General features: G+C 41.8%; 1 protein-coding gene across 10 annotated transcripts in view; it reads right to left on the bottom strand.

Moving 5' to 3' along the window:
• KDM6A (lysine demethylase 6A) overlaps positions 1–19,601 on the bottom strand; it is a 191,656-nt gene extending 172,055 nt beyond the window's left edge. For 6 of the 10 annotated variants that reach the window (XM_032258555.1, XM_032258557.1, XM_032258559.1 and 3 more), the window contains exons 1-2: positions 19,062–19,597; positions 18,787–18,850 (exon numbers count right to left, since the gene is read on the bottom strand). In XM_032258555.1, coding sequence (XP_032114446.1) covers positions 18,787–18,850; positions 19,062–19,222 — 225 coding nt within the window. In that variant the 5' untranslated portion in view covers positions 19,223–19,597. Of the gene's footprint in view, positions 1–18,499; positions 18,730–18,786; positions 18,851–19,061 lie in introns of those variants that run through there. The other 4 variants (XR_004262774.1, XM_032258554.1, XM_032258561.1 and 1 more) reach the window with 4 other exon arrangements.
• Between the last annotated feature and the right edge of the window lie 3,895 nt (positions 19,602–23,496).

The following is a 23,496-nucleotide window of genomic DNA, read 5'->3' as shown; positions in this document are numbered from 1 at the left end:
AAAAAAAAAAAAAAAAAAAAAAAAACCTTTGCAGTGGCTCACACCTGTAATCCCAGCACTTTGGGAGGCTGAGGTGGGCGGATCCCCTGAGCTCAGGAGTTCAAGACCAGCCTGATCAACATGGTAAAACCCTGTCTCTACTAAAAATAGAAAACCTAGCCAGGCACAGTGGCGCATGCCTGTAATCCCAACTTCTAGGGAGGCTGAGGCAGGAGAATTGCTTGAACTCGGGCAGCGGAGGTTGCAGTGAGCCCAGATCCCACCTCTGCGCTCCAGCCTGAAAAAAAAAACAACCCTCCAAAAAAAAAAAAAAAAAAAAAAAAAAAAAAAAAAAAATCCTATAACAAATGATTTCACTAAGGTTGCAGGATACAAAATCAACACACAAAAAATTTACAAGCTAACAATAAAGACCTGGAAATTTGCATTTAAAATGCATCATTATTTGCAATTGCTCAAAAGGAAATGAAATACCTATGTATAAATTTAACAAACGCTCGTGGAACAAATCAAAGGCGACCTAAGTAAACAAAGAGACATCCCATGTTCATAAACTGGAAGGCTCAGTGCAGCGTTGGAAATGGATTTATAACGTCAGGAAAAATCTACACCAAGACAATGGATAACTCAGCAAGGCTAGTTTACTTCCTGCAGGAAGGGTGCAACTCGCCGGCAGTCTTGCCACGAGAGCACACCTGAACAAAGGAGACACGGACATTTATAACTTCCATAACCTGACACAATCGCCCTGCTACCGTGTCCAGTTTCCAATGGCCGGAACAGGACCTCACATTCTATGCTTGGCCCGATTGGCTAAAAACTTGGGAATTTACTAAAGAGGTAAAGCCAGAGGAAAACAAAGGAAAAGAGGACGTAAATTAAGGAATGCTTAGAGGAGCAATAACATTTCCAAATAAGGAAGAGGAATAAACTATGACTAAGACATAGGTGTGATCTCACTTCACTGCAACCTCCGCCTCCCGGGTTCAAGTGATTCTCCTGCCTCAACCTCCCTGAGTAGCTGGGATTATAGGCGCACACCACCATGCGTAGCTAATTTTTGTATTTTTAGTACAGACAGGATTTCACCGTGTTCACCAGGCTGGTCTCGAACTCCTGATCTTGTGATCCACCCACCTTGGCCTTGCAAAGTGCTGGGATTACAGGCATGAGCCACCGCACCCGGCCTAAAACTGTAAAACTTTTAGGAAAAAAAATAAACCTTAGGGACCTAGGGCCAAGCAATGTGTTTTTACATTTCACATCAACACAAGATCCATAAGATAAAAATTTATACACTGGAACACAACAAATTAAAGCTTTGCTCTACAAAGATTGTTAAAATCATTTACAGTTATAAAGCAGGGGAAAATATTTCCAACCACATATCCAACAAGGACTAAATTCTAGAAAATATAAAGAAATCTTAAAACTGAACAGTAAAAAATAAAATAAAAGCCAAACAATCCCAACTAGAAAATGTGCAAAAGACACGAACAGATATTTTACGAAAGACGATATACAGATGGAAAATAAGAACATGAAAGATGTTCAAAATCACTAGCCATTAGGGAAACACATTAAAACCATAATGCCTTATCACTACACACCTATCAAGAATGTCAAAAATAAAAAATAGCACAAATATCAGATGCGGGCAAGGATGCAGTGCCACTACAACACTGATACACTGCTGGTGGAAATGTAAAATGGTAGAGAAGCTCTGGAGAACAGTTTGATGGTTTTTATAAATCTAAATATGCAACTACCAGCAATTGTACTCTTGGGCATGTAGCCCAGAGAAAACTTATGTTCACACAAAAACCTGTACACAAATGTTCATAGCAGTTTTATTCACGACAGCCAAAAAACCGGAAATAACTCAGATGTCTTTCAGAGGGTAAATGATTAAAGAAACTGTGATGCATCAAAAAGGAACAAACTACTGATACAAAATACAACTTAGATAACTCTCCAGGCATATCTGCTCAATGAAAAAAGGGAATTCCAAAACGATATATACTGTATGATCCCACTTATATAACATTCCTAAAATGACAAAACTATACAAATGAATTCATGAATAAATGGGTTAGTAGTTGCCAGGGGGTGGGAAGAGATGAAAGAAGGAAGTAGATATGGCTATAAAAGGGGAACAAGACATATATTTTTGGTGTGGAACTTCTCTGTCCCTTGACTATATTTCAATATCAGCATCCTGGTTGTAATATTGTACCACAGTTTTGCAAGATGCTACAATTGGGAGAAACTGGGTAAAGTACATACTAGCTTTATTATTTCTTACAAATGCATACAAATCTACAATTATCTCGAAATAAAAAGTCAGATTTTTAAAATAATAGATAAGTGTTGCTATTTACAGAAATATATCCATGATATCCAATCTATCATGTGATGTCCACTTCTGTAAATAAGGACAACCAAGTCCAACAAGACAAAGAGGCAAAAAAAATAAGTGTTAAGGACTCCAGCTTTCCTTCAGATAGTCAGGACCCACTTACCTCTTTTCATACAATCATGACTATTTAAGGACTAGACAATCTATATACATAGTCTACTAAAAGTTATTCTCTGAATGTCTGAATGCTGTTTACAACATCCTGGCCAATAGTGTCAATGCACAAACCTGAGTACCCTCAAGGACAGACAGACCCAATTTTATCTATCCATTTATCATCTTTGAAAAGCTGATAAAAAAAAAAACAAAACTTTTTTAAAAAGTTTTTCCTTAAGAGTTATGAGTTATACTCTGAATCTAACTTACAAGCTCCAACTCTTTTTAACTGATAGACTTGTAATAAAAGTATAATCATATACACACAGAGACACCTGCAGACAGCAAAATCCAATGATAAAAGCTTACTTTTGGCTGGGTGGAGTGGTTTACACCTGTAATTACAGCACTTTGGGAGGCCAAGGTGAGTGGATCACCTGAGGTCAGTTCAAGACCAGGTTGGACAACACAGTGAAGCCCTGTCTCTAATAAAAATACAAAAAGTAGACTGCGCGCAGTGGCTAACGCCTGTAATCCCAGCCCTTTGAGAGGCTGAGGAGGGCAGATCACAAACTCAAGAGATCAAGACCATCTGGCCAACATGGTGAAACCGTCTCTACTAAAAATACAAAAATTAGCTGAGCATGGTGGCGTGCGCCTGTAATCCCAGCTACTTGAGAGGCTGAGGCAGGAGAACTGCTTGAACCTGGGAGGCAGAGGTTGTGGTAAGCCAAGATGGTGCCATTGCACTCCATCCTGGGCAGCAAGAGCAAAACTCAGTCAAACAAACAAAAAAAAAAACTTAGCCGGACATAGTGGTGGCAGGCACTTAAAATTCCAGCTACTTGGGAGGCTGAGATGAGCAAATCACTTGAACTCAGGAGGCGGAGGTTGCAGTGAGCCAAGATTGCACCACTGCACTCCAGTCTGGGCAACAGAGCAAGACTCCTCATAAATAAATAAATGCTTACTTTCAATAGATCAGAAAGTGCCTTAAGTAATGCCAAGTGACTCTTGCTACTCTTTGGGAAACTAAAGATCCTTACTCATCTTTGTAATATCCACATACCCATATTTATTCAATGTGATATTTCTTATCCATTCATACCTGAGAATTCACTTAACCTTGCCATCACATGAGTTCCTAGCAAGCAGGAATACACAGTGACTATGCCCAGAATTAAACATCAGAACTGACCTAAGTAATAGCAATCCCAACTGTAAGAAAGGAGTGGTTTGGGAATGTCAAAACACTAAAGAAAAACTTTCAAACCAGTCTAAAATAAAATGGTTAATCTTAGATTAAGAAAAACATGCAACTTAGATTAACAAAAGCATATAAATCTCAATTTCATTATGTGCATTCAGTTTCTGGTCTTAAAAGCTTGAGGCTAGGCCAGGTGCAGTGACTCATGCCTGTAATCCCAGCACTTTGGGAGGCCAAGGTGGGTGGATGACGAGGGATGGAGGTTTGAGACCAGCCTGGCCAAGATGGTTAAACCCCGTCTCTACTAAAAATAAAAATAATTAGCCAGGCGTGGTGGCACACATCTGTAGTCCCAGCTGCTCAGGAGGCTGAGGCAGAAGAATCACCTGAACCCAGGAGGTAGAGGCTGCAGTGAGCCAACATCACGCCACTCCACTCCAGCCTGGGCAACAGAGTGAGACTCCGTCTCCAAAAAAAAGAAAATATTGAACCAATATCCACAGTTGAGCTTCAAGCAATATTCCCTATATGCTCTGAAATCATATATGTATGTAGCTAAAGGGTTACCGACACTCAAGGGGTCCATGACTGCAGAAAAGCACTATTGTCCGAGCCCTATCACCAAATTTTTCATCTTTATAACAAAAATAAAGATATTCTGGGCTGGGCATGGTGGCTCTTGTCTGTAATCCCAGAACTTTCAGAGGCCGAGGCGGGCAGATCGCTTGAGGTTAGGAGTTCAAGACCAGCCTGGCCTACCTGGTGAAACCCTCTCTCTACCAAAAAATACAAAAACTAACTGAGAGTGGTGGTGTGCACCTGTAGTCCCAGTTACTCAGGAGGCTGAGGTGAAAGAATCACCTGAATCCAGGAAGCAGAGGCTGCAGTGAGCCAAGGTCACTCTACTGCACTGCAGCCTGGGGGGAAGATATTCATCTATAAAATAAGTTAACACACTAAAGGCTGTACTTTTTTTTAAACTAATCAAGAATGCAAATTTACCTATTTTATCTTTTCTATAATAAAAACCAAGAATAAATAATGAAAATAAATGAATCTTACAATTATGAGACAGTAAGTAGTCCAGGCGCGGTGGCTCACGCCTGTAATCCCAGCACTCTGGGAGGCCGAGGCAGCAGATCACAAGGTCAGGAGCTCAAGAGCAGCCTGGCCAAAAGGGTGAAACCCCGTCTCTACTGAAAACACAAAAAATTAGCAGGGCATGGTGTCAGACACCTGTAATCACAGCTACAGCTACTCAGGAGGCTGACGCAGGAGAATGACTTGAACCTGGAAGGGATTCAACCCGGGAGGTGGAGGTTGCAGTGAGCCAAGATTGTGCCATTGCACTCTAGCCTGGGCAACAGGGCAAGACTCCATCTCAAAAAAAAAAAAAAAAAAAAAACAAATAGTAAGTAGTATAACTGTGGCTACTTCTATACACATTCAGGGAATGAATTCAGTTAGTATTCATGGGTCCTAGTAATCAGTCAGAGCAATGAAGGCAAAATTTGCAAATTATTCCAATCAAGAATTCACAGTAGACCGGGCGCAGTCGCTCACGCTTGTAATCCCAGCACTTCGGGAAGCTGATATGCAGGTAGATCACGAGGTCAGGAGTTTGAGACCAGCCTGGCCAACATAGTGAAACCTCATCTCTATTAAAAATACAAAAAATTAGCCAGGCATGGTGGCACACACCTGTAATCCCAGCTACTTGGGAGACTGAGGCAGGAGAATTGCTTGAACCCAGGAGATGGAGGTTGCAGTCAGCAGAGATCGTGTCATTGAACTCCAGCCTGGGCGGCAGAGCGAGACACCATCTCAAAAAAAAAAAAAAGAGAGTTCACAGTATATAAAATTAAGTAACTACTATCTTAGGAAAACACATGTGAACACTCTTTCCATTAAGACCTTTGCATGATTAATAATTTCTACATTCAATACCATGTATAAAAGGAGTAACAGAACCTCAAACTCAAAAAACTTGTATTACCCAAATCAATCCCTTCACCAGTATCTCACTACTTGAACCCAAGACAACTGGATATAAAAACTACCAGGGCTGAGCACGGTGGCTCACGCCTGTAATCCCAACACTTTGGGAGGTTGAGGCGGGCGTATCACAAAGTCAGGAGTTTGAGACCAGCCTGATCAACAAAGTGAAACCCTGTCTCTACTAAAACTACACAAAAACTTAGCCAGGGCCGGGCGCAGTGGCTCACACCTGTAATCCTAGCACTTTGGGAGGCCGAGGTGGGTGGATCACCTGAGGTCAGGAGTTCAAGACCAGCCTGGCCATCATGGTGAAATCCCATCTTAAAAAAATAAATTAAAAAAAAATAAAATTTTAAAAATGGAAAAAAAAAAAAAAAACTTAGCCAGGCATGGTGGCGCGCACCTGTAGTCCCAGCTACAGGGGAGGCTGAGGCAGGAAATTACTTGAACCCGGGAGGCGGGGGTTGCAGTGAGCCAATATCTCACCACTGCACTTCAGCCTGGGCAACAGAGGAGACTCCGTCTCAAAAAAAAAACCAAACAAAAAAAAACCTACCAGTATTTTCATATAGCAAGCGGTAAAATTAACAAAGCATTTTAACAATATACAGTATGATCTCATTTTTGTGATAAAAATATCTAACAGAATATGCTTTAAATATGAAAAGCTACCCAATAAACTTTCATCAGTGGTTGTCTCTTAAAAAAAACAGAAGTAAGTGAGAGACAATGTATTTATTATTTTTGAGACGGAGTTTCACTCTGTCACCCAGGCTGGAGTGCAGTGGTGTAATCTTGGCTCACTGCAACCTCCGCCTCCTGGGTTCAAGCAATTCTCCTGCCTCAGCATTCCAAGTAGCTGGGACTACAGGCTCCCGCCACCGCACCCGGCTGATTTTATTTTGTATTTTCAGTAGAGATGGGATTTCACCGTGTTTGCCAGGCTGGTCTCAAACTCCTGACCTCGTGATACACCTACCTTGGACTCCCAAAGTGGCTGCGATTACATGCATGAGCTACACTGCCCTGCTAGAATTTTTTTTTTTTTTAATTTTTAGCCATACTACTCTTCCCTGTATCGTTCCAGTTTTAGTATACGCACTGCCAAAGCAAGCACAGGGGGTGATTTTCACTGTAACATCCTTTCTATAACTTTTCAATTTTGTACTATGTGCAAGTATACCTATATTCAAAAAATTGCATGAAGGTATTTCAAAAGTCAAAGACAGTATCATGGCTGCAATTAGGATGGGGGAAGTGGGGATGGAAGGAAACAGATTTAAGATTTAAAATGTAGGCCAGGCACAGTGGTTCATCCCTGTGATCCCAGCACTTTGCAGCCCAAGACCAGAAGATCACTTGTGTTCAAGAGTTCAAGACCAACCCAGGCAACATAGCAAGAACTCATCTCTACAAAAAAATCGTCAAAAAAAAAATTAGCCACACGTGCTGGCACATTCCTGTAGTCCCAGCTACTTGAGAGGCTAAGGTGGAAGGATACACTTGAGCCTGGGAGGTCAGGCTGTAGTGAGCAGTGATCACGCCAAAGCACTCAGTCTGGGTAACAAAGTGAGATTCTGTCTATTAAAAAAAAAAGAAAAAAAAAGTAGAAATGATGAGGTCTGATGACTAGGAATTGAGAAAAAGAGATGTTAACAACTATTCCAAGGTTTCCGGCATAGGTAGTGGTAAGTGACATTTACTAAGATAATGAACATTAAAGACAATTATAAATTCAGTTTGCATATGTTCAGTTTGAGACACCTTCAAGATACCAAGGTAGTCAAGTAGGCAGTCAAACATGTATGTAAATTGGGAGGAGGGTGAATAAAGAGAACCTAAAACACAGCCTCCTTGCAAAGACTGAGGTGCTGTCAGCTACAAAGCAAAAGTAGCAAGTATATTATGAAAGCCAAGAAAAGGCCTTTTTCAAGAGCTCCTAAGTGTGCCTCCACCTCACCCCATTCCTAAACCACGGCCTTAGTTTAAACTTGTCTTTTCCAAGTTATCATTATCCAAGATATTATCTCATACTGATCACCTTCCATGCACCAAGTCCTTTGCCACACATTTTTTTCCCTAACACAAAATGCAATAGCCTGCAGGAAATGTATTACTTCTTCTATTTTACGAGAAAACTGAGCCTCTGAAAGATGCTTCCTTGCCCAAGGATCACACATCTAGTAACTGCTAGGAACAGAATTCCATCCTAAAATTGATACATTCCTCTCCATCCATCGGTACTGAAGCTCCTTTCCCTTACACCATATTCTTCTTACAGTGGCCAGTAATATTCCCATAAAACCTACTTCTGGTCATGACACTTCACCTGATTAAGGGGTTGAGTTTAACAATGCCCCAAAACATTCTACAGCCTATAGTAATGGGGCTCCTCACACACTCAGTTATCTTTTCCCAATCTCACTGAAAAATTCTACTATTCACAATTCCTCAAACACCATTTAACTTTATACCTCTGTCTTTTTTGTTTTTTTTTTTCCCAGATGGAGTTTCACTCTTGTTGCCCAGAATGGAGTGCAATGGCACAATCTCAGCTCACCACAACCTCCGCTTCCCAGATTCAAGCGATTCTCTCTGTCTCAGCCTCCTGAGCAGCTGCATTACAGGCATGTACCACCACACCCAGATAATTTTGTATTTTTAGTAGAGACAGAGTTTCTCCATGTTGGTCAGGCTGGTCTCCAACTCCCAACCTCAGGTGATCCGCCCGCCTCAGCCTCCCAAAGTGCTGGGATTACAGGCATGAGCCACTGTGCCCGGCCTTACTACACCTTTAACTCTTTACCCTCTTTTTACTCTTGCTAAATCTACATCTACATACCTGGTAAATTTCTACTCATGTTTCATAACCAAGGCTAAATGCTGAACCTTTGTGTAGTTTCTCTGTCACTTCTCCAGTAAAAACTAACTGCTCCAGGCCAGGCACGGTGGCTCATGCCTGTAATCCCAGCACTTTGGCAGGCAAAGACGAGAGGATTACTTGAGGCCAAGAGTTCGAGACCAGCCTGGCCAACATGGTGAAACCCCACCTCTACTAAAAATCAAAACAATTAGCTGGGCATGGTGGTACGTGCCTGTAATCCTAGCTGCTCAGGAGGCTGAGGCAGGAGGATCATTTTGAACCTAGGAGGTGGAGGTTGCAGTGAGCCAAGATCACACCACTGCACTCCAGCCTGGGTGACAGAGTAAGACTCTGTCTCAAAAAACTAACTGCTCCAGCTGGCACAGTGGCTCACTTAGGGGGGTTGAAGTAGACATATACCTTGAGCCTAGGAGTTGGAGATCAGCCTGGGCAACACAGTGAAACCCTGTCTCTACAAAAAATACAAAAAGTAGCCAGGCTTAGTGGGTCACGCCTATAGTCTCAGCTACTCAGAGGGCTGAACAGGAGGATAACTTGAGCCTGGGAGGCAGAGGTTGCAGTGAGCCCAGATAGCATGGCTATACTCTGTACTCAGCCTGGGTAACAGCTGACAGAGTGAGACCCTGTCTCAAAAAAAAAAAAAAACACTAACTGCTCCAAAATGTGGAGAACTGTTGAAAGCAGCAGTTCATTAAACTATCTTCAACACCTGTGCATACTTTAAATGATCCATAATAAAAGGTTTTAAATATTTTAATTACTCAATCATTTCACAGCTCACAGTACTTTGCATATATCGTTATTATTATACTTACTACATCATATGATCACTCAGTCAGTCAGCCTCTCCCAACAGACTGACTGCAGGGCAGAGGCCAGGTCTTACTGGTTGCCCCAAAACTTGACACAGTCCCTCACCCACAGCAGTTCAACAAATATTTCACAAATCAATCAAGCAAAGCAGAAAGAAGCTTTTGTAGATCTCATTCTGATATTTGAAATTCAAAAACTTAAAATATTTAACTACAGTATCTTGAAAACAAATTTTCTCTAAAAATAAAAACTATCCAGACTCAAGCAATTATGATTCATAAAGTTCTTTGGAAAAATTACCTCGTGTCTCATATTACTTAACATTCCATCATAGAATCCTATCACAATATCTAAATGCAAACAAAATTCACCTCATATACTCAGTTAAATGTTTTCTACTCAATTTCCAAGCAACTATTCTCAACTTATAGCAAAAAACAAGGTCCATAAATATTTGAGATTAAGAAATTATTTAACATGTAGTAAGGGCATCAGGTTATATTTCAGAAACAAATATGGATTAAATGATGTGACTGATTGCTGAGATGTGCTTCAAAATAGCATGGGTGAGATATATACAGATGAAACAGGACTGGTCATAAGTTGAAAACTGTTGAAGCTGGGTGATGGCTGATTTTCACTACTTTTGAAAACACTGAAAATTTTTCCTAATAAACTTTTTTTTTCAAAAAGAGAGAAAGATCTAACGAACAGGTAATAAATCTATAGTCTGAAAACAACCCTTTATCTAAAACAATTTCTTCCACCGTTCTAAACTAAAATGAATTAGATGACCTTATATAATAGCCTTCACTGTAACAAAGCCCAACTTTCTACCTGAGAATAAACTTAGCAGCGGCATCTTCTATTCATTCTAACAAAGATAAAATTCTCGGCCAGGCGCATTGGCTCACACTTTTAATCCCAGCACTCTGGGAGTCCGAGGTGGGTAGATCAACTGAAGTCAGGAGTTCAAGACCAGCCTGGCCAACACAGTGAAACCCTGTCTCCACTAATAATACAAAAATTAGCCAGGCGTGGTGGTGCATGCTTGTAAACTCAGCTACTTTGAAGCAAGAGAATCGCTAGAACCCAGGAGGCGGAGGTTGCAGTGAGCCGAGATGGCGCCACTGCACTGCAGGCTGGGCAACAAGAGCAAAACTCCATCTCAAAAAAAGAAAAAAAAAAGGCTCTGTTCCAGCCTTTCCAAAAAAAAATAAAAAACACTACCACAGAGAAAATTACAAAATACATCCACAATGAAACGATAACAACAGTTTTAATAAAAGTTTATACAGAAGAAAGTTCCAAGTTCCAAGCAGTCTACAAATTGGTTTGGAAACCTAAACTGTCTAACAAGGGATTACTCCCACCTTTCCAGGTTAGTTTTTAATCAGGTCCCAAGTAGCAGCCTGTGCCAAATCAGACCCAAAAGTCAAGTCAGCAATGAAACAGATGCTAAAGATCAAAATGAAGAATGAGTGCAGTGACTATCACAAAGCCATCTAAAACACAAACAAATAGGACATAATTGAGTACATCTCTACTCCATTCACTCCTACCCTCACTGAAGGACCATGAAGTTCAAAAGCATCCCAACTTGAGACTAACAAAACGCGATAAGGCCTTCAAAATTATCTCTTCTAACTACAGACATGGTAGTGTAAATCCATTTTTAGTCAACTAAAATATAATATTCTGGTGTACTATCAGAGTGCTTATTAATATTATTTTTTTTTTGAGACAGAGTCTCGCTGTGTCGTCCAGGCTGGAGTGCAATGGGATGATCCTGGCTCACTGCAACCTCCACCTCCAGGGTTCAAGCGTTCTCCTGCCTCAGCCTCCCAAGTCGCTGGGCTTACAGGCACCAGCCACCACATCCAGCTAATCTTTTGTGTTTTTAGTAGAGAGGGGGTTTCCCCATGTTGGCCAGGCTGGTCTCGAACTCCTGACCTCAGATGATCCACCCAACTCGGCCTCCCAAAGTGATGGGATTACAGACGTGAGTCACCATGCCTGGCCTTATTGTTTTGTTTTTTAGACAGTCTCATTCTGTCACTAGGCTGGAGTGCAGTGGCACGATCTCAGCTCACTGCAACCTCCACCTCCCAGGTTCAAGTGATTCTCCTGCCTCAACCTTCCAAGAAGCTAGGACTACAGGCGCGCGCCACCACACCCAGCTAATTTTTATATTTTTAGTAGAGACAGGGTTTCACCATGTTGGCCAGGATGGTCTCCATCTCTTGACCTCGTGATCCACCCACCTTGGCCTTCCAAAGTGCTGGGATTACAAGCATGAGCCACTGCACCTGGCCTATAGTATTATTTTTAAGGTAATACATGTCTTTTTTTTTCTTTTTTTTTTTCTTTTTTCTCTTTTCCTTTCTTTTTCTCTTACTCTCTTTTCTTCTTTTTTTTCCTCTTTCTAGGTAATACATGTCTACGGTATTTAAAAAAAAAAAAAAAAAAAAAGGGTGGGGGGGGCCATACAGAAATCTATACAATAAAAAGTTTAAAATCTCCCCTCCTTCTCACCCCAAAGGTATCTTATACTCCAAGATGACCATTAAGTAATTCTTGAGTGTCCTTCTAAACTGTCAGAAAATTTAAATTGACCTGTGAACACTCATTTAAGGATCTCAATAACTCATAACAAGGTAAATATTACTACAAAATGAGATCAAAGGACAGAACACACAGCAGATCATCCTTTGAACATCTGCTAAAAGCTACATACAATGTGATTTTTAAATCATGTTTTCCTAAACAAAATTATAAGATGCCTTGCTAACATCTAAATCAAGAAACACCATCTCTGAGAAACACAATCAGCAAACAATCCTCATCTTTAAGAGCCCTTCTAACTTGTACCTTGTTAAATTTACCTTTATCATAAACTTTCAGAGTATTTCACATTTTTCTTCTCCCAAAGATATTCCTGTGTTAGTCATCCTTAACCTTATCTCACCCCTCTTAAAGAACTTAAGTTCAATACAGGCAAGGAGTATCTATATTATCTTCATACTGCCTGCATAGAAGACTTGCACTTAGTGTATATTAAAATACTGTTTTAGGCTAGGCACGGTGGCTCATGCCTGTAATCCCAGCACTTTGGGAGGCCTAGGCGGGTGAATCACAAGGTCAGGAGTTCGAGACCAGACTGGTCAACATAGTGAAACCCTGTTTCTACTAAAAATACAAAAAATTAGCCAGGTATGGTGGTGGGCCCCTGTAATCCTAGCTACTCAGGAGGCTGAGGCAGGAGAATCGCTTGAACCTGGGAGGCAGAAGTTGCAGGGAGCCAAGATTTCGCCACTGCACTGCAGCCCAGGTGACAGTGCGAGACTCCACATAAAAAAAAAAAAAAAAATACTGTTTTAATTTACTGTCACGATAATTTACAAACCAATGTGGAAAACTGATAAAACTATATGTGAAGTTTCAGGATGAGTACTTAAGACTGTCAATTATGCATTCATTAAATAAACTTCATTAATTAACTAATCTACAAATAATACATGTGAGTCCTTAAACAGCCTAACCGCCATTTCGACAAACTGGTGACGTTTTCTTAACATAAATTAGCTCTCTAGATACCACATTTCAAAACTATTATTAATAATGCAGTGTTATCACTCATTAACATCAATTTCAAAGAGTTCAAAGCATCACAATGAATTTCAAAGTAAAAATAAACAAATCCTTTCAAAGATACAGAATACTGGTACTATGTAAACAAAAACTAAATGTTACATAATTTAAGTCAGAAAAAGACTTACTCTGCAGCTAGCTAAGCAATGAACTTTCATTTTGGTTTAAAGTACACAACCCATCACTTCACCTAAGTCACAGAAATTCATCTCTTGGGCAGTTTTTCTTAACAACTTAAGATATTGGCCAGGTGTGGTGGCTCACACCTGTAATCCCAGCACTTTGGGAGGCCATGGTGGGTGGATCACATGGGGTCAGGAGCTTCAGATCCACCTGGCCAACATGGTGAAACCCCGCCTCTACTAAAAATACAAAAATTAGCCAGGTGTGGTGGCAGGCACCTGTAATTCCTGCTACTCAGGAGGCTGAGGCAGGAGAATCACCTGAACCTGGGAGGCCAAGGTTACAGTGAGCCAAGATAGCTCTACTGCACTCCAGCCTGGGGGATAGCATGAGACCCTGTCTCCAAAAAAAAAAAAAAAAAAAGTATCTAGAGGTGGCAGTCAAATGTTCTGTATTTCAATTTATAATTGATTGAACAGAACAAGCTAGTCACTAAAAAAAAAATAAAAATAAAAATAAAAACTTTAAAAGTACCCGTTTATGTATTGCTGCAGTTCTATTTTGTACCCAAATATGCAAACATTTTCTATAATCTCCTAGAATATTTATTACCAGGGATGTATCAAAACTTCAGGAAATACCAAGTATATAAGACTTTGTCCATGTAAAAAATTAAGACTACAATTGTTCAGAAGACAATCTTCCAAACTAGAAAACTCTTTCAAACACATTAAATTGAAGACCTAGTTTCCAAACACAAAGGATGACATTATTTCTAAGGTTACTTTCTTTTGGGTTGTGTGTTATTTCTTTTTTGAGATAGGGTCTCATTACTTTTCTAACCAAAACACTAACCATCTTTAGCACTGCAAATGAATTTACAGGTTGAGCATCCCTAATTTGAAAATCTAAATACCAAAACTTTTTGGGTATCAACATGACATGCTCAAAGAAAATGCTCATTGGAGCATTTTGGAATTCAGATTTTCGGATTAGGGATGCTCGACTGGTATATATTCTGCAAATATCCTGAAATCCAAAAAAAAAAAAAAAAAAAATCACAAATCCAAAACACGTCTGGTTCCGAGCATTTTGGATAAAGGATACTCAACCTGTATCCCTTTACATGCCAGCAAACAAAAAACACATAAATTAGAATTTTTTGGGGGGAGGGTTTATAATATTCCAGATTTTTTTTCTTTTCTCATTTATCACACTTTAAGTTCTGAGGTACATGTGCAGAACGTGCAGGTTTGCTACATAGGTATACACGTGCCATGGTGGTTTACTGCATCCATCACCCGTCACCACATAAGGTATTTTTCCTAATGCTATCCCTTCCCAATCCTCCCACCCCAGAATGTTTTTAATCAACATCCAAATATTACAGTATAAAAAAGCCACCTCGACAACTGACCTAATAATTTCCCCCTACCATACGTGCCAGCAAACCAAATTTAAGAAAATATTCTGGCCAGACATGGTGGCTCATGCCTGTAATCCAAGCACTTGGAGGCCAAGGCGGGCGGATCACCTGAGGTTGGGAGTTCAAGACCAGCCTGACCAATATGGTGAAACCCCATCTTTAAAAAAAAAAAAAAAAAAAGGAAAGAAAGAAAAAAGAAAATATTCTTTGGCCGGGCGTGGTGGCTCATGCCTGTAATCCCAGCACTTTTGGAGACTGAGGTGGGCAAATAATGAGGTCAGAAGTTCAAGACCAGCCTGGCCAAGATGATGAAACACAGTCTCTCCTAAAAATGCAAAAATTAGCCAGACATGTGGCAGGCGCCTGTAATCCCAGCTACTTGGGAGGCTGAGGCAGAGAACTGCTTGAACCCAGGAGACAGAGGCTGCAATGAGCCGAGATGGTGCCACTGTACTCAAGCCTGGGCAACAGAGCAAGACTCCATTTCCAAGAAAAAAGAAAATATGTTTCAATGGAACTTAAACTACTTCCATTATCAAAAAAATTAAAAACACCATTTTAATGCTAACATATCCTAGGAAAAAAACAACATATATTTTTAAGTGATATAAAATCCATAACTTAAGTATTTTATATAATCTTTCTATTAATAGAACTATAAAAAAAAATTTCCAGTAAGATATTTAAGAAAAACTTAAAAATAAGACACTTCGAAACTGCGTATTTTAGTAATAGTTCCCTGACACAGATAAGATTCCCCGGTCCTCTAGCATTATGTTATTACTATAACTATACTTGGCAGTACTACTATATTTATACTTATTACATTTATGGTATATATTCTTATACATTCTACTTTAACTCAAATCCTTACCCTATTAAAAAAAAAAAATTAACCCAAAAGGTTTTCAAAAATGTACTAAAAAAGTCACAAGTTAATTTGTTAAAATATTTCTCTTAGTTTTCAATAACTCCATTGAAATTTTAAAAATAAGAATCTTGAATTATTACATTACCAGAAGATCAAGGGTCAGCATTCAAAAACAAACTGTTAGAGATCACACTATATTACAAGAACTCTGATTACGCAAGCTCTAGCTGTTTACAACCTTAAAGGCATTACCAACAAAAAATACATTGTATTAACTACTTTATTTTTCTAATCCAAAACCCCAGGCATTGTATATCAAATGGCCATCCTACAAACAAAAAATTCTTTCAACAACTCTAATATAATTGAATCTGACAAAAGTATTCGGGCGATGACGAAAAATCAGTGGTTTGGATAAACTATCCTCACACCTGGAAAAGGAATATACATGTATGTGTATATATGTTAAAGGGCAAGTAAGAGAAACGTATTTAATGCTTTAAACTTTCTAAAGCTTTTAGGTCAAGAGTTATTTTTTCTTAACTTACAAATGTGAATTTTAAAAACTTGAAAGAAAATCCAATAATACATAGGAATAAGAATTTTTGAAAACAAGCAGTAATTGCTAAATTTCTGCCAGAAAGGAAAAAAGTGCAGACTAAATTGGATGGGGTGGGGGGGGGGGGTGGCAGGACAAAAACCAAAGCAAATAGGGAGTTCTGGGAGTTACTCAATTCCATTATCTGCCCTCAGGTAAGTAGCCTGAACCTGCCCAGTAAAGAAAAGCCAACTCTTAAGTCTTTCAGAGAATAAGAATTCTGAAACAAACATAGCTCAACATTCCATAAAAAATAAAGAAATACTGCTTCGAGGACTGTTAAAAGAAGGATGAAACTAAATAATTCAATATATCCTATAGCAGGACTCCAGCTCATTCATTTCATTCAGAATCCAATTCAAACAGAGGGTGCGAAGTTATGTAATGTCAAGCTTTACATTACACACTCCACTGGTATGTTCAGGCTCACAAAGATGCAAGCAAGAGCTACATGCGGCTGCAAGCACATATTACAGAATGCTTTATTTTAACGTTAAGGCTGATGAATCTTGGCCTAAGCAGGTAGGACGTCACAAGCACTGAGTCTGAAGCAATGAAGATTTATTTTCTTTAGTTCAACAAACTACTTAATCGCTTGTCAAATTACCCTATATATCATGAAGCCCCCAAAACACAGTGAAGCCTCACAAGTTTTTCATGCTTAAGATGTTGTATTCAAACATCAAGTAACGCACAACTTCCCAAAAATATTTGAAAATGGTTAATTTTTTAAAATTTAAACTCGTTAGTGCATAATTGCACGGTTTAATATTAGAATCTGAAATCCAACGTTAAGCACTATTCACCATGAATCTGTCTGAATACGAGTGTTCTAAGACATAAAATCATTAACTAGCATTTTACACATTCTCAACATAAAACATTAGATTCCATTTATTTTTTCATCACCATAACCAAAAGCAATTTGGCCAAACTTTTCCAAGTGAATTTTCTTTGCAAGCAATTTTTTCAGCCCATGTCAGACCAGCATTAATCCCTCCAAAACAAGCTCTTTAAATTTAAATCATTTGTTTAATCTTTTAGAATGACAACTTTGACAGTAGTCAAATATTTTTAAATAAAATGTTTTAAATACTCAGATTGTGAGAAAAAAAAAAAAAACCTTTAAGGCAGGAGACCAACAATTACTGACACTTAAATCTTTCCAGAGCTAGTCACTGTTCATTTTTACAGCAGTAATTGTGATGAAGCCAATTAAAACCTACGTAGTCAAAGTTTAATTCAAGTTTTCTGTATTGGTCAAAGGGGTCGGGCTTACTAAAAAGCATTATTTCCATTTAGTTTTCTAATCATTATATACAATAAAACTCCTTATAATCACTTTTAAGTAAAAACAAAAGTGTAATTACAGATAAAAATTAACGACTCTGCTAAACCAAGCTACAGATAAAAATTCAAAACTAAACAAAAAAAATCAACTTGATAAAATGTTAGACTTATTCCCAACTTCCCTCTCAACTGCAACAATAAAGCTAGGTGTCAAATGCAAAGCTATGATCTCAGCTAGAAAAGAAAATGTCTAAGGGACACAACACCTATAGCACACACTCCAACTTTCAAGGTCCCAATTACGAACAAAGTATGCAAATATCATCGAAATCAGATTTTGGTCAGGAAATATAAACTGATGCATACAGATTGAGACTCCAGCCTTTGTTCAATAGCTTACGGATGGATAACTAAATGTGCTACAGGTTGATAAGCATTTACCAGGCTTATGCATGCTGCTTCCAAGCTTGTGAAAGGTACAAGAACTCTATATGCAAATAATCTTGGGTAATTTTTTTTAAACACCACTGAGCTACACACTCCGAAGGAAAGGCTTATTCACGGCTACTATTTATTTCCATGTTTACCTCTACTCCCTCCCCCAAACCCCCCCCTTCACTTTCTCCTCCCACCCTGTCCCGCCATCTTGGGCCGATAGGAGCAGCCATTACTTAACTAAATGACAGTGCCAAGAACTTTCCACACAAATAAACAGAGACTACACCCCGAATCCTCCCCAGTCTCCCCTGACAGACACACAGGAAATGCGGCTCTAGGAAGAGAACACATTCACAAATAATTACGGTATTTCTATGCCAAAAAGACCCAAAAAGTAAACAAGTCACCTAACTTCAGGTAACACACGTTTCAATCGAGATACATGTCAACAGCCCAATGCAAACTCTTCACCGACCTAAACTCCGTGCAACTTCCCCCTTCTGGGAGCGGGGACACAAGAAAGCCTGAAACATTTGGTTAACAGTAGACATCACGAACAGCCTGCTTGAAGGAAAAGAATTTTTTTAAACCCGTGAGAGGCAAGTTAAGTTCGAAATTTGGAGAGATCTGAGCACATTCACGATCCCTTGACCCTAAATAGGCACCTCGACGATCACTGGCCTACCCCCAAAAAGCTGGAAAATAGCAAGCAGTTTTATCGACCCAGTGGAGCCCAGCCCCAAAGCGATCCCATCTCAGTTCCTCCAGCTACAAGAGGAAAAGAGCGATTTCGCAAGGGAGCAAGCGGGGTACCCAGGGGTGGGGGGAGAGCAGAGGCAGGAAATCGTTTTCCGGAAGCCCCTCGGCCATCGTCCGCGGTCACAAAGAGCGCAGACCCGGCCACGGGGCCCGGGGCGAGCGCGGCGCCGGCCGGGGAGACCTTGTCCGCGCTCCGACTCACGGCTGCCTTACCTTGCCCAGTAGGGCCTTCGTCCTGGCGCCATCTTCATGAAACCTCACGAACCCGAAGAGGCGGCTGTGGGAAGAGACACAGGCTGCTTGTTACCGCTCCGGGAACACCACCGACCCGTCCCTGCCCGAGCCCGAAGCCCCGGCGGAGGCGGCGCGGAGAGCGCCAAACCGAGGTGCCCGCCCCGCCGCCGCCAGAGACAAGCCGCACTCGGGCCCCCAGGGAGAGCGGCTATTGCCCGTCCGGAGCCGACCGAGCAAGTGACGGGGGCCCGTACCTGTCCAGTCCGCCGAGCGCCTCCCTCTCCTCGGCTGTCAGGCTGGGGGACGCCTCCTCGCTCTCGCCGCTCGCTTTTCCCGCCGCCATTTTCTTTTCCTCATCACCGAAAGCGGCGGCGGCAGCGGCGGCGGTAGCGAGCGACACTCCGCAGGATTTCATGGAAACGCAGCGAATTCACAACTCCAACGCCGACACCCCCCCCCGGACCGGGGCCCGCAACGACGCCCCCAATCTGCGCGCGGGACCAGCACACCAACTTTATCGCCGCCTCCTCCTCCGCCGCGGGCGGCGGCGACGAAAAATCCCAACGCGGCGGCGGTGAAGGCGGCGGTGGCAGGGGCTGCGGAGCCCCCGGGTCGGCAGCGGCGGTTATAGGCTGTAGGGTCACATCGCGGGGTTGGGCAAGGGGCAGCCACGGGCGGGGACGGCGGGAACGGCAGGAGCGCGCGGGGCTGGGGAGCACAGGGGGGATTCGTTGGAGACACAAACTTCCCCGGCACCAGCACAAAGTTGTTGTAATTGTGTCACACAGCGAACCCCACGCCGCCGCCGTGACCCCCCCTCCCCGCCCGGCTGGCGCCACCAATCGGCGCGGCCGGCACTCCTCACGTGACCTTTGTTGACTCACGTCAGCCGTGGCTCCACTTAACTTGCTAGCGGCCCGAGCCCCGCCCACCGAGGCCGCCACCGAGAGGGGAGCGGGACGCAGGCCAATTCTGGCCGGTGGTTGGCTGCTGGGCGCGTCTGTCGGGGGAAGGGTTGTCACCTAGAGGGAGCTTCCTGTTAGGTTGTGCTGGTTAAATACACTGGGGCAGAGAATGGAGGGTCCGGGCCGTGTCACCTCGGGAACCGCGGCGGGCTCGGGCGGGGGAGGGGAGTAGTGGGGAAGGGCGAGGTCCGGCACCGCCCGCCGCGGGCGCGAGCAGCGAGCTAAGACGCCAGGGACGGCCTTTGCCTTCCCGAAAGCTCTGAGATGGGCCCAGACTGCGGCTGCGACTGTCCCGCGCGCGCTCCAGGGGTCCCGGGACCCCACAGGGCCTGGTACAGGTCGCGTAGCCGAGAGGCGGCGCACGGCCCTAAACCTCTGCCCTCCGAAGAAGGCTCATACTTTTGGCACAGCTGGAAATAATGGCCTCCGCAAGGAGTGCGCTCGGGGAGCGGCTGCCGGCCCCGTGTCCCGCGGCCCGGGTGCCGCCCAAGGCCAGACCTGCGCTGGCAGCCCAGATCACCTCACCCGCGCCGAAAGTGAAGGGGTAAAGGCTCTCTTGACCCCCACCCATACGCCCCAGGCTGGAGGGAATGAAGAGTCGCCCGCGGGGCCTGGGTCGCCGACCATGGCTCCCCACCGCCAAAGGTCTGTCGGCGGCACTTAGGGGCCAAATTTTCGTGCTGTGTTTACCCTGTGTCTTATCAGTAATTCATTACAGTCTTACAAGAAAAAGCAATCAGAAATTGTTACGCGCGATCTCCAGAATGTTGGGTTCTATTGCCCTGTTTTCAGTGGAGCCTTACAAAAGTAGGGGCTGCTTGTGGACAGACCTGGAAGAACACATAATTACATTCTCATCACAGCTGGTGGCCCAGTAAAGCCTTTCTGTCCCCCAAAACCTGCAGGTTTGTAACCCTTAGACATCCGTTAACAGTTTCTTGTTCTGTCTCTCAGGTGCAGGGGAAAGGCTTTCATCTGGCTTTTAATCTTTAGTATAAGTGAGCAAAAAAAAAAAAAAAGGCCTTCTTTCGACTATTCTCAAAAGGCAGATTTACTAAGCTATGTCTTATAACAGGGATAGGAAAAAGTTAATGGACATATAAAGACAAGATTCTCTTTATAAACGGAGTTTTGTATATTTTCAGTAGGTTTTCCATCTGTAACCAATAAAAAAGATGTATTTAAACTTGGATTTCAAAATATGAGGACAATTTAGTGCTGACCCAGTAATTCCAATATTCAGCAGGAAGCTATGGGAATCCCAACTGATTTTGCACAGTGTTTTAAATTGTTCCCCTGAGACTAGTAACTAGATGAACAAACTTGTAGTTTTGTATAGATTATATTTCATGTTTAATTACTTCCTCTGAAACACCTTTCCCATTCTTAATGATATTCCATTTTGCTTGAATGAGTGTGTACAGAGAGCCAAATCTTTTCTACGGTTAAACTAATACATTGTTAACTTTGTCGCAAATGGTGACATTCAAAGCCAATGGAGTTTTCACCCTACTAACTCACTCTCGCACTCTCTCTCATACACATACACGCACAGAGACTTGGACAAGCAGAGATAGAAATTTTGCTGGTATTTGACCATCTCCCTGAAGTTGACAGTCCTGACTCAGGTCCTTTTCAAGGATTATAAGGGTGCCCACTCCTCACTCCTCAACACCTTTCTTCCCGCTATTACTAGGTAATAGAACTACAAAGACTGGTTGCAATGGGTGGGAGTTGGAGTGAGGCAGACCTGGATTCGAATCCTTCCTCTACACAAGCTGTGCAACCTTGAGAAAGTTACCTATCCTCTAGGCCAGCACATGTCTATTTCAACTACAAGATCTAGCCTCCATCATCAAGCATGGGGCAAATTTCATATGGTAATGTAAGTCCTTACATCATACATATGTTTAAGTAGTGTGTTATCTGTCAAATATATATGAAATATATATGGAGCCTCTACGGTTTAGATCTTTCACTGGAGACAGAAATAGGGACATAGAAATAAATGATTTTATAATAAATTTCCATGAAAAGTGAATCTGAAAACTCCTGTAGAAGGCAGAGTAGTGCAGCCAAAGGAGCATGAATTGTGGAATCATACAGCTCTAGGTTCAAATCCTAACTCTACCACTTGATAGCTAGGCAGACTTGAACAAGTTAGTCTACTTTGAGCTTCACTTCTCTCATCTGTGAAAAAGAGAAAATACAGCCACTTTACAACATTATTTTAGATGCCATAAGGTAGGTAAAGGGCCAGACACATAGATTGAAAAACCTCAATAAAATAGGAAGATTGGAATTTCCAAATTTTTTTCTTGCTTTCACAATCTGGGTTCTAAATTTATTATTGCTCTACCCATCACTTCTTCCTTATCCCTCCACAACCTTACTATATGCCTAACACATAAGCAGTCCTAATCTACTCTGTACTTGAGGCATATAACCCAAGTATTGCTACATGTCTCATTTATTCTAAAATTCAGCCTTATAAGCTGGATGTGGTGACTCATGCCTGTAATCCCAGCACTTTGGGAGGCTGAGGCAGACAGATCACGAGGTCAAAAGTTCAAGACCAGCCTGACCAACGTGGCTAAACCCATCTCTAAGAAAAATACAAAAGTTAGTTGAGCCATGGTGGCGGGCGCCTGTAATCCCAGCTACTGGAAAGGCTGACATAGGAGAATCGCTTGAACCCAGGAGTCAGAGGTTACAGTGAGCCAAGATCGCCTCATTGCACTCCAGCCTGGACAACAAGAACAAGACTCCACATGAAAAAAAAAAAAAATCAGCCTTATATCATTTAGTACTGATTCCTTATCATAATTCTAAATACAACAGGAGCTGGGGAAAGTCTAATCTGAATTTAGCAAATTGATACGACTAATATAGATAAGTATTATAGAATTACATAAAATCTAGTGGCTAAGTCACATTTTGTACTAAGTGCATACTTTGTAGCAATATTCTATTAATACCATCAACTAATTAGAGAAGAAACCTATTAAGTTATAGGAAAATAATGTAACCTTTTAAACAGCTAAATATTTAACCTAAAGCATTTAGGAATATCTAGTGTGTTGATAATGTTAGTGCCACATAACCTATGCAGGTAATAAAAAGTTGGCCAGCCACGGTGGCTCATGCCTATAATCCCAGCACTTTGGGGAGCCGAGGCAGGTGGATCATGAAGTAAGGAGTTCAAGACCAGCCTGGCCAAGATGGTAAAACCCCGTCTCTACTAAAAACACAGAAATTAGCCAGGCATGGTGGTGGGCACCTGTAATCCCACCTACTTGGGAGGCTGAGGCAGGGAATTGCTTGAACCCAGGAGGTGGAGGTTGTAGTGAGCCGAGATTGCACCGTTGCACTCTACCCTGGGAAAAAGGGCAAGACTCTGTCTCAAAAAAAAGGTACATAACTGTCATAGTTTATCTAGTCTTAGAACAATACATAAATGTCACTATCAAAAATAAGTTCAAGAACAATTACCAGTTCTTCCAATACTTACCATTGTCATGGAGACTATCCAATTGATGCCAGAACACAAAAATGACAGAAATCAATATAGGGTGAGGGTTGAGGAGAGAGAGGGAGCCAAGTATAAATGGACTTTCAGTTATTCCAAAAACTTCAGTTGTCAGAATAGTGTGAGGACTTCTAGCAGATGCCTGGACTCCTACCTTCACCAGGCTGCAATGAGGCACCTCAAATCGCCCCTACA

This window comes from Sapajus apella, unplaced genomic scaffold, assembly GCF_009761245.1.
Source record: "Sapajus apella isolate SASKATOON/1434 unplaced genomic scaffold, GSC_monkey_1.0 scaffold103, whole genome shotgun sequence".
Classification (NCBI taxonomy): Eukaryota; Metazoa; Chordata; class Mammalia; order Primates; family Cebidae; genus Sapajus; species Sapajus apella.
The sequence above is the reverse complement of the archived record's forward strand: the minus strand, read 5'-3'. Positions and strand labels throughout refer to the sequence as shown.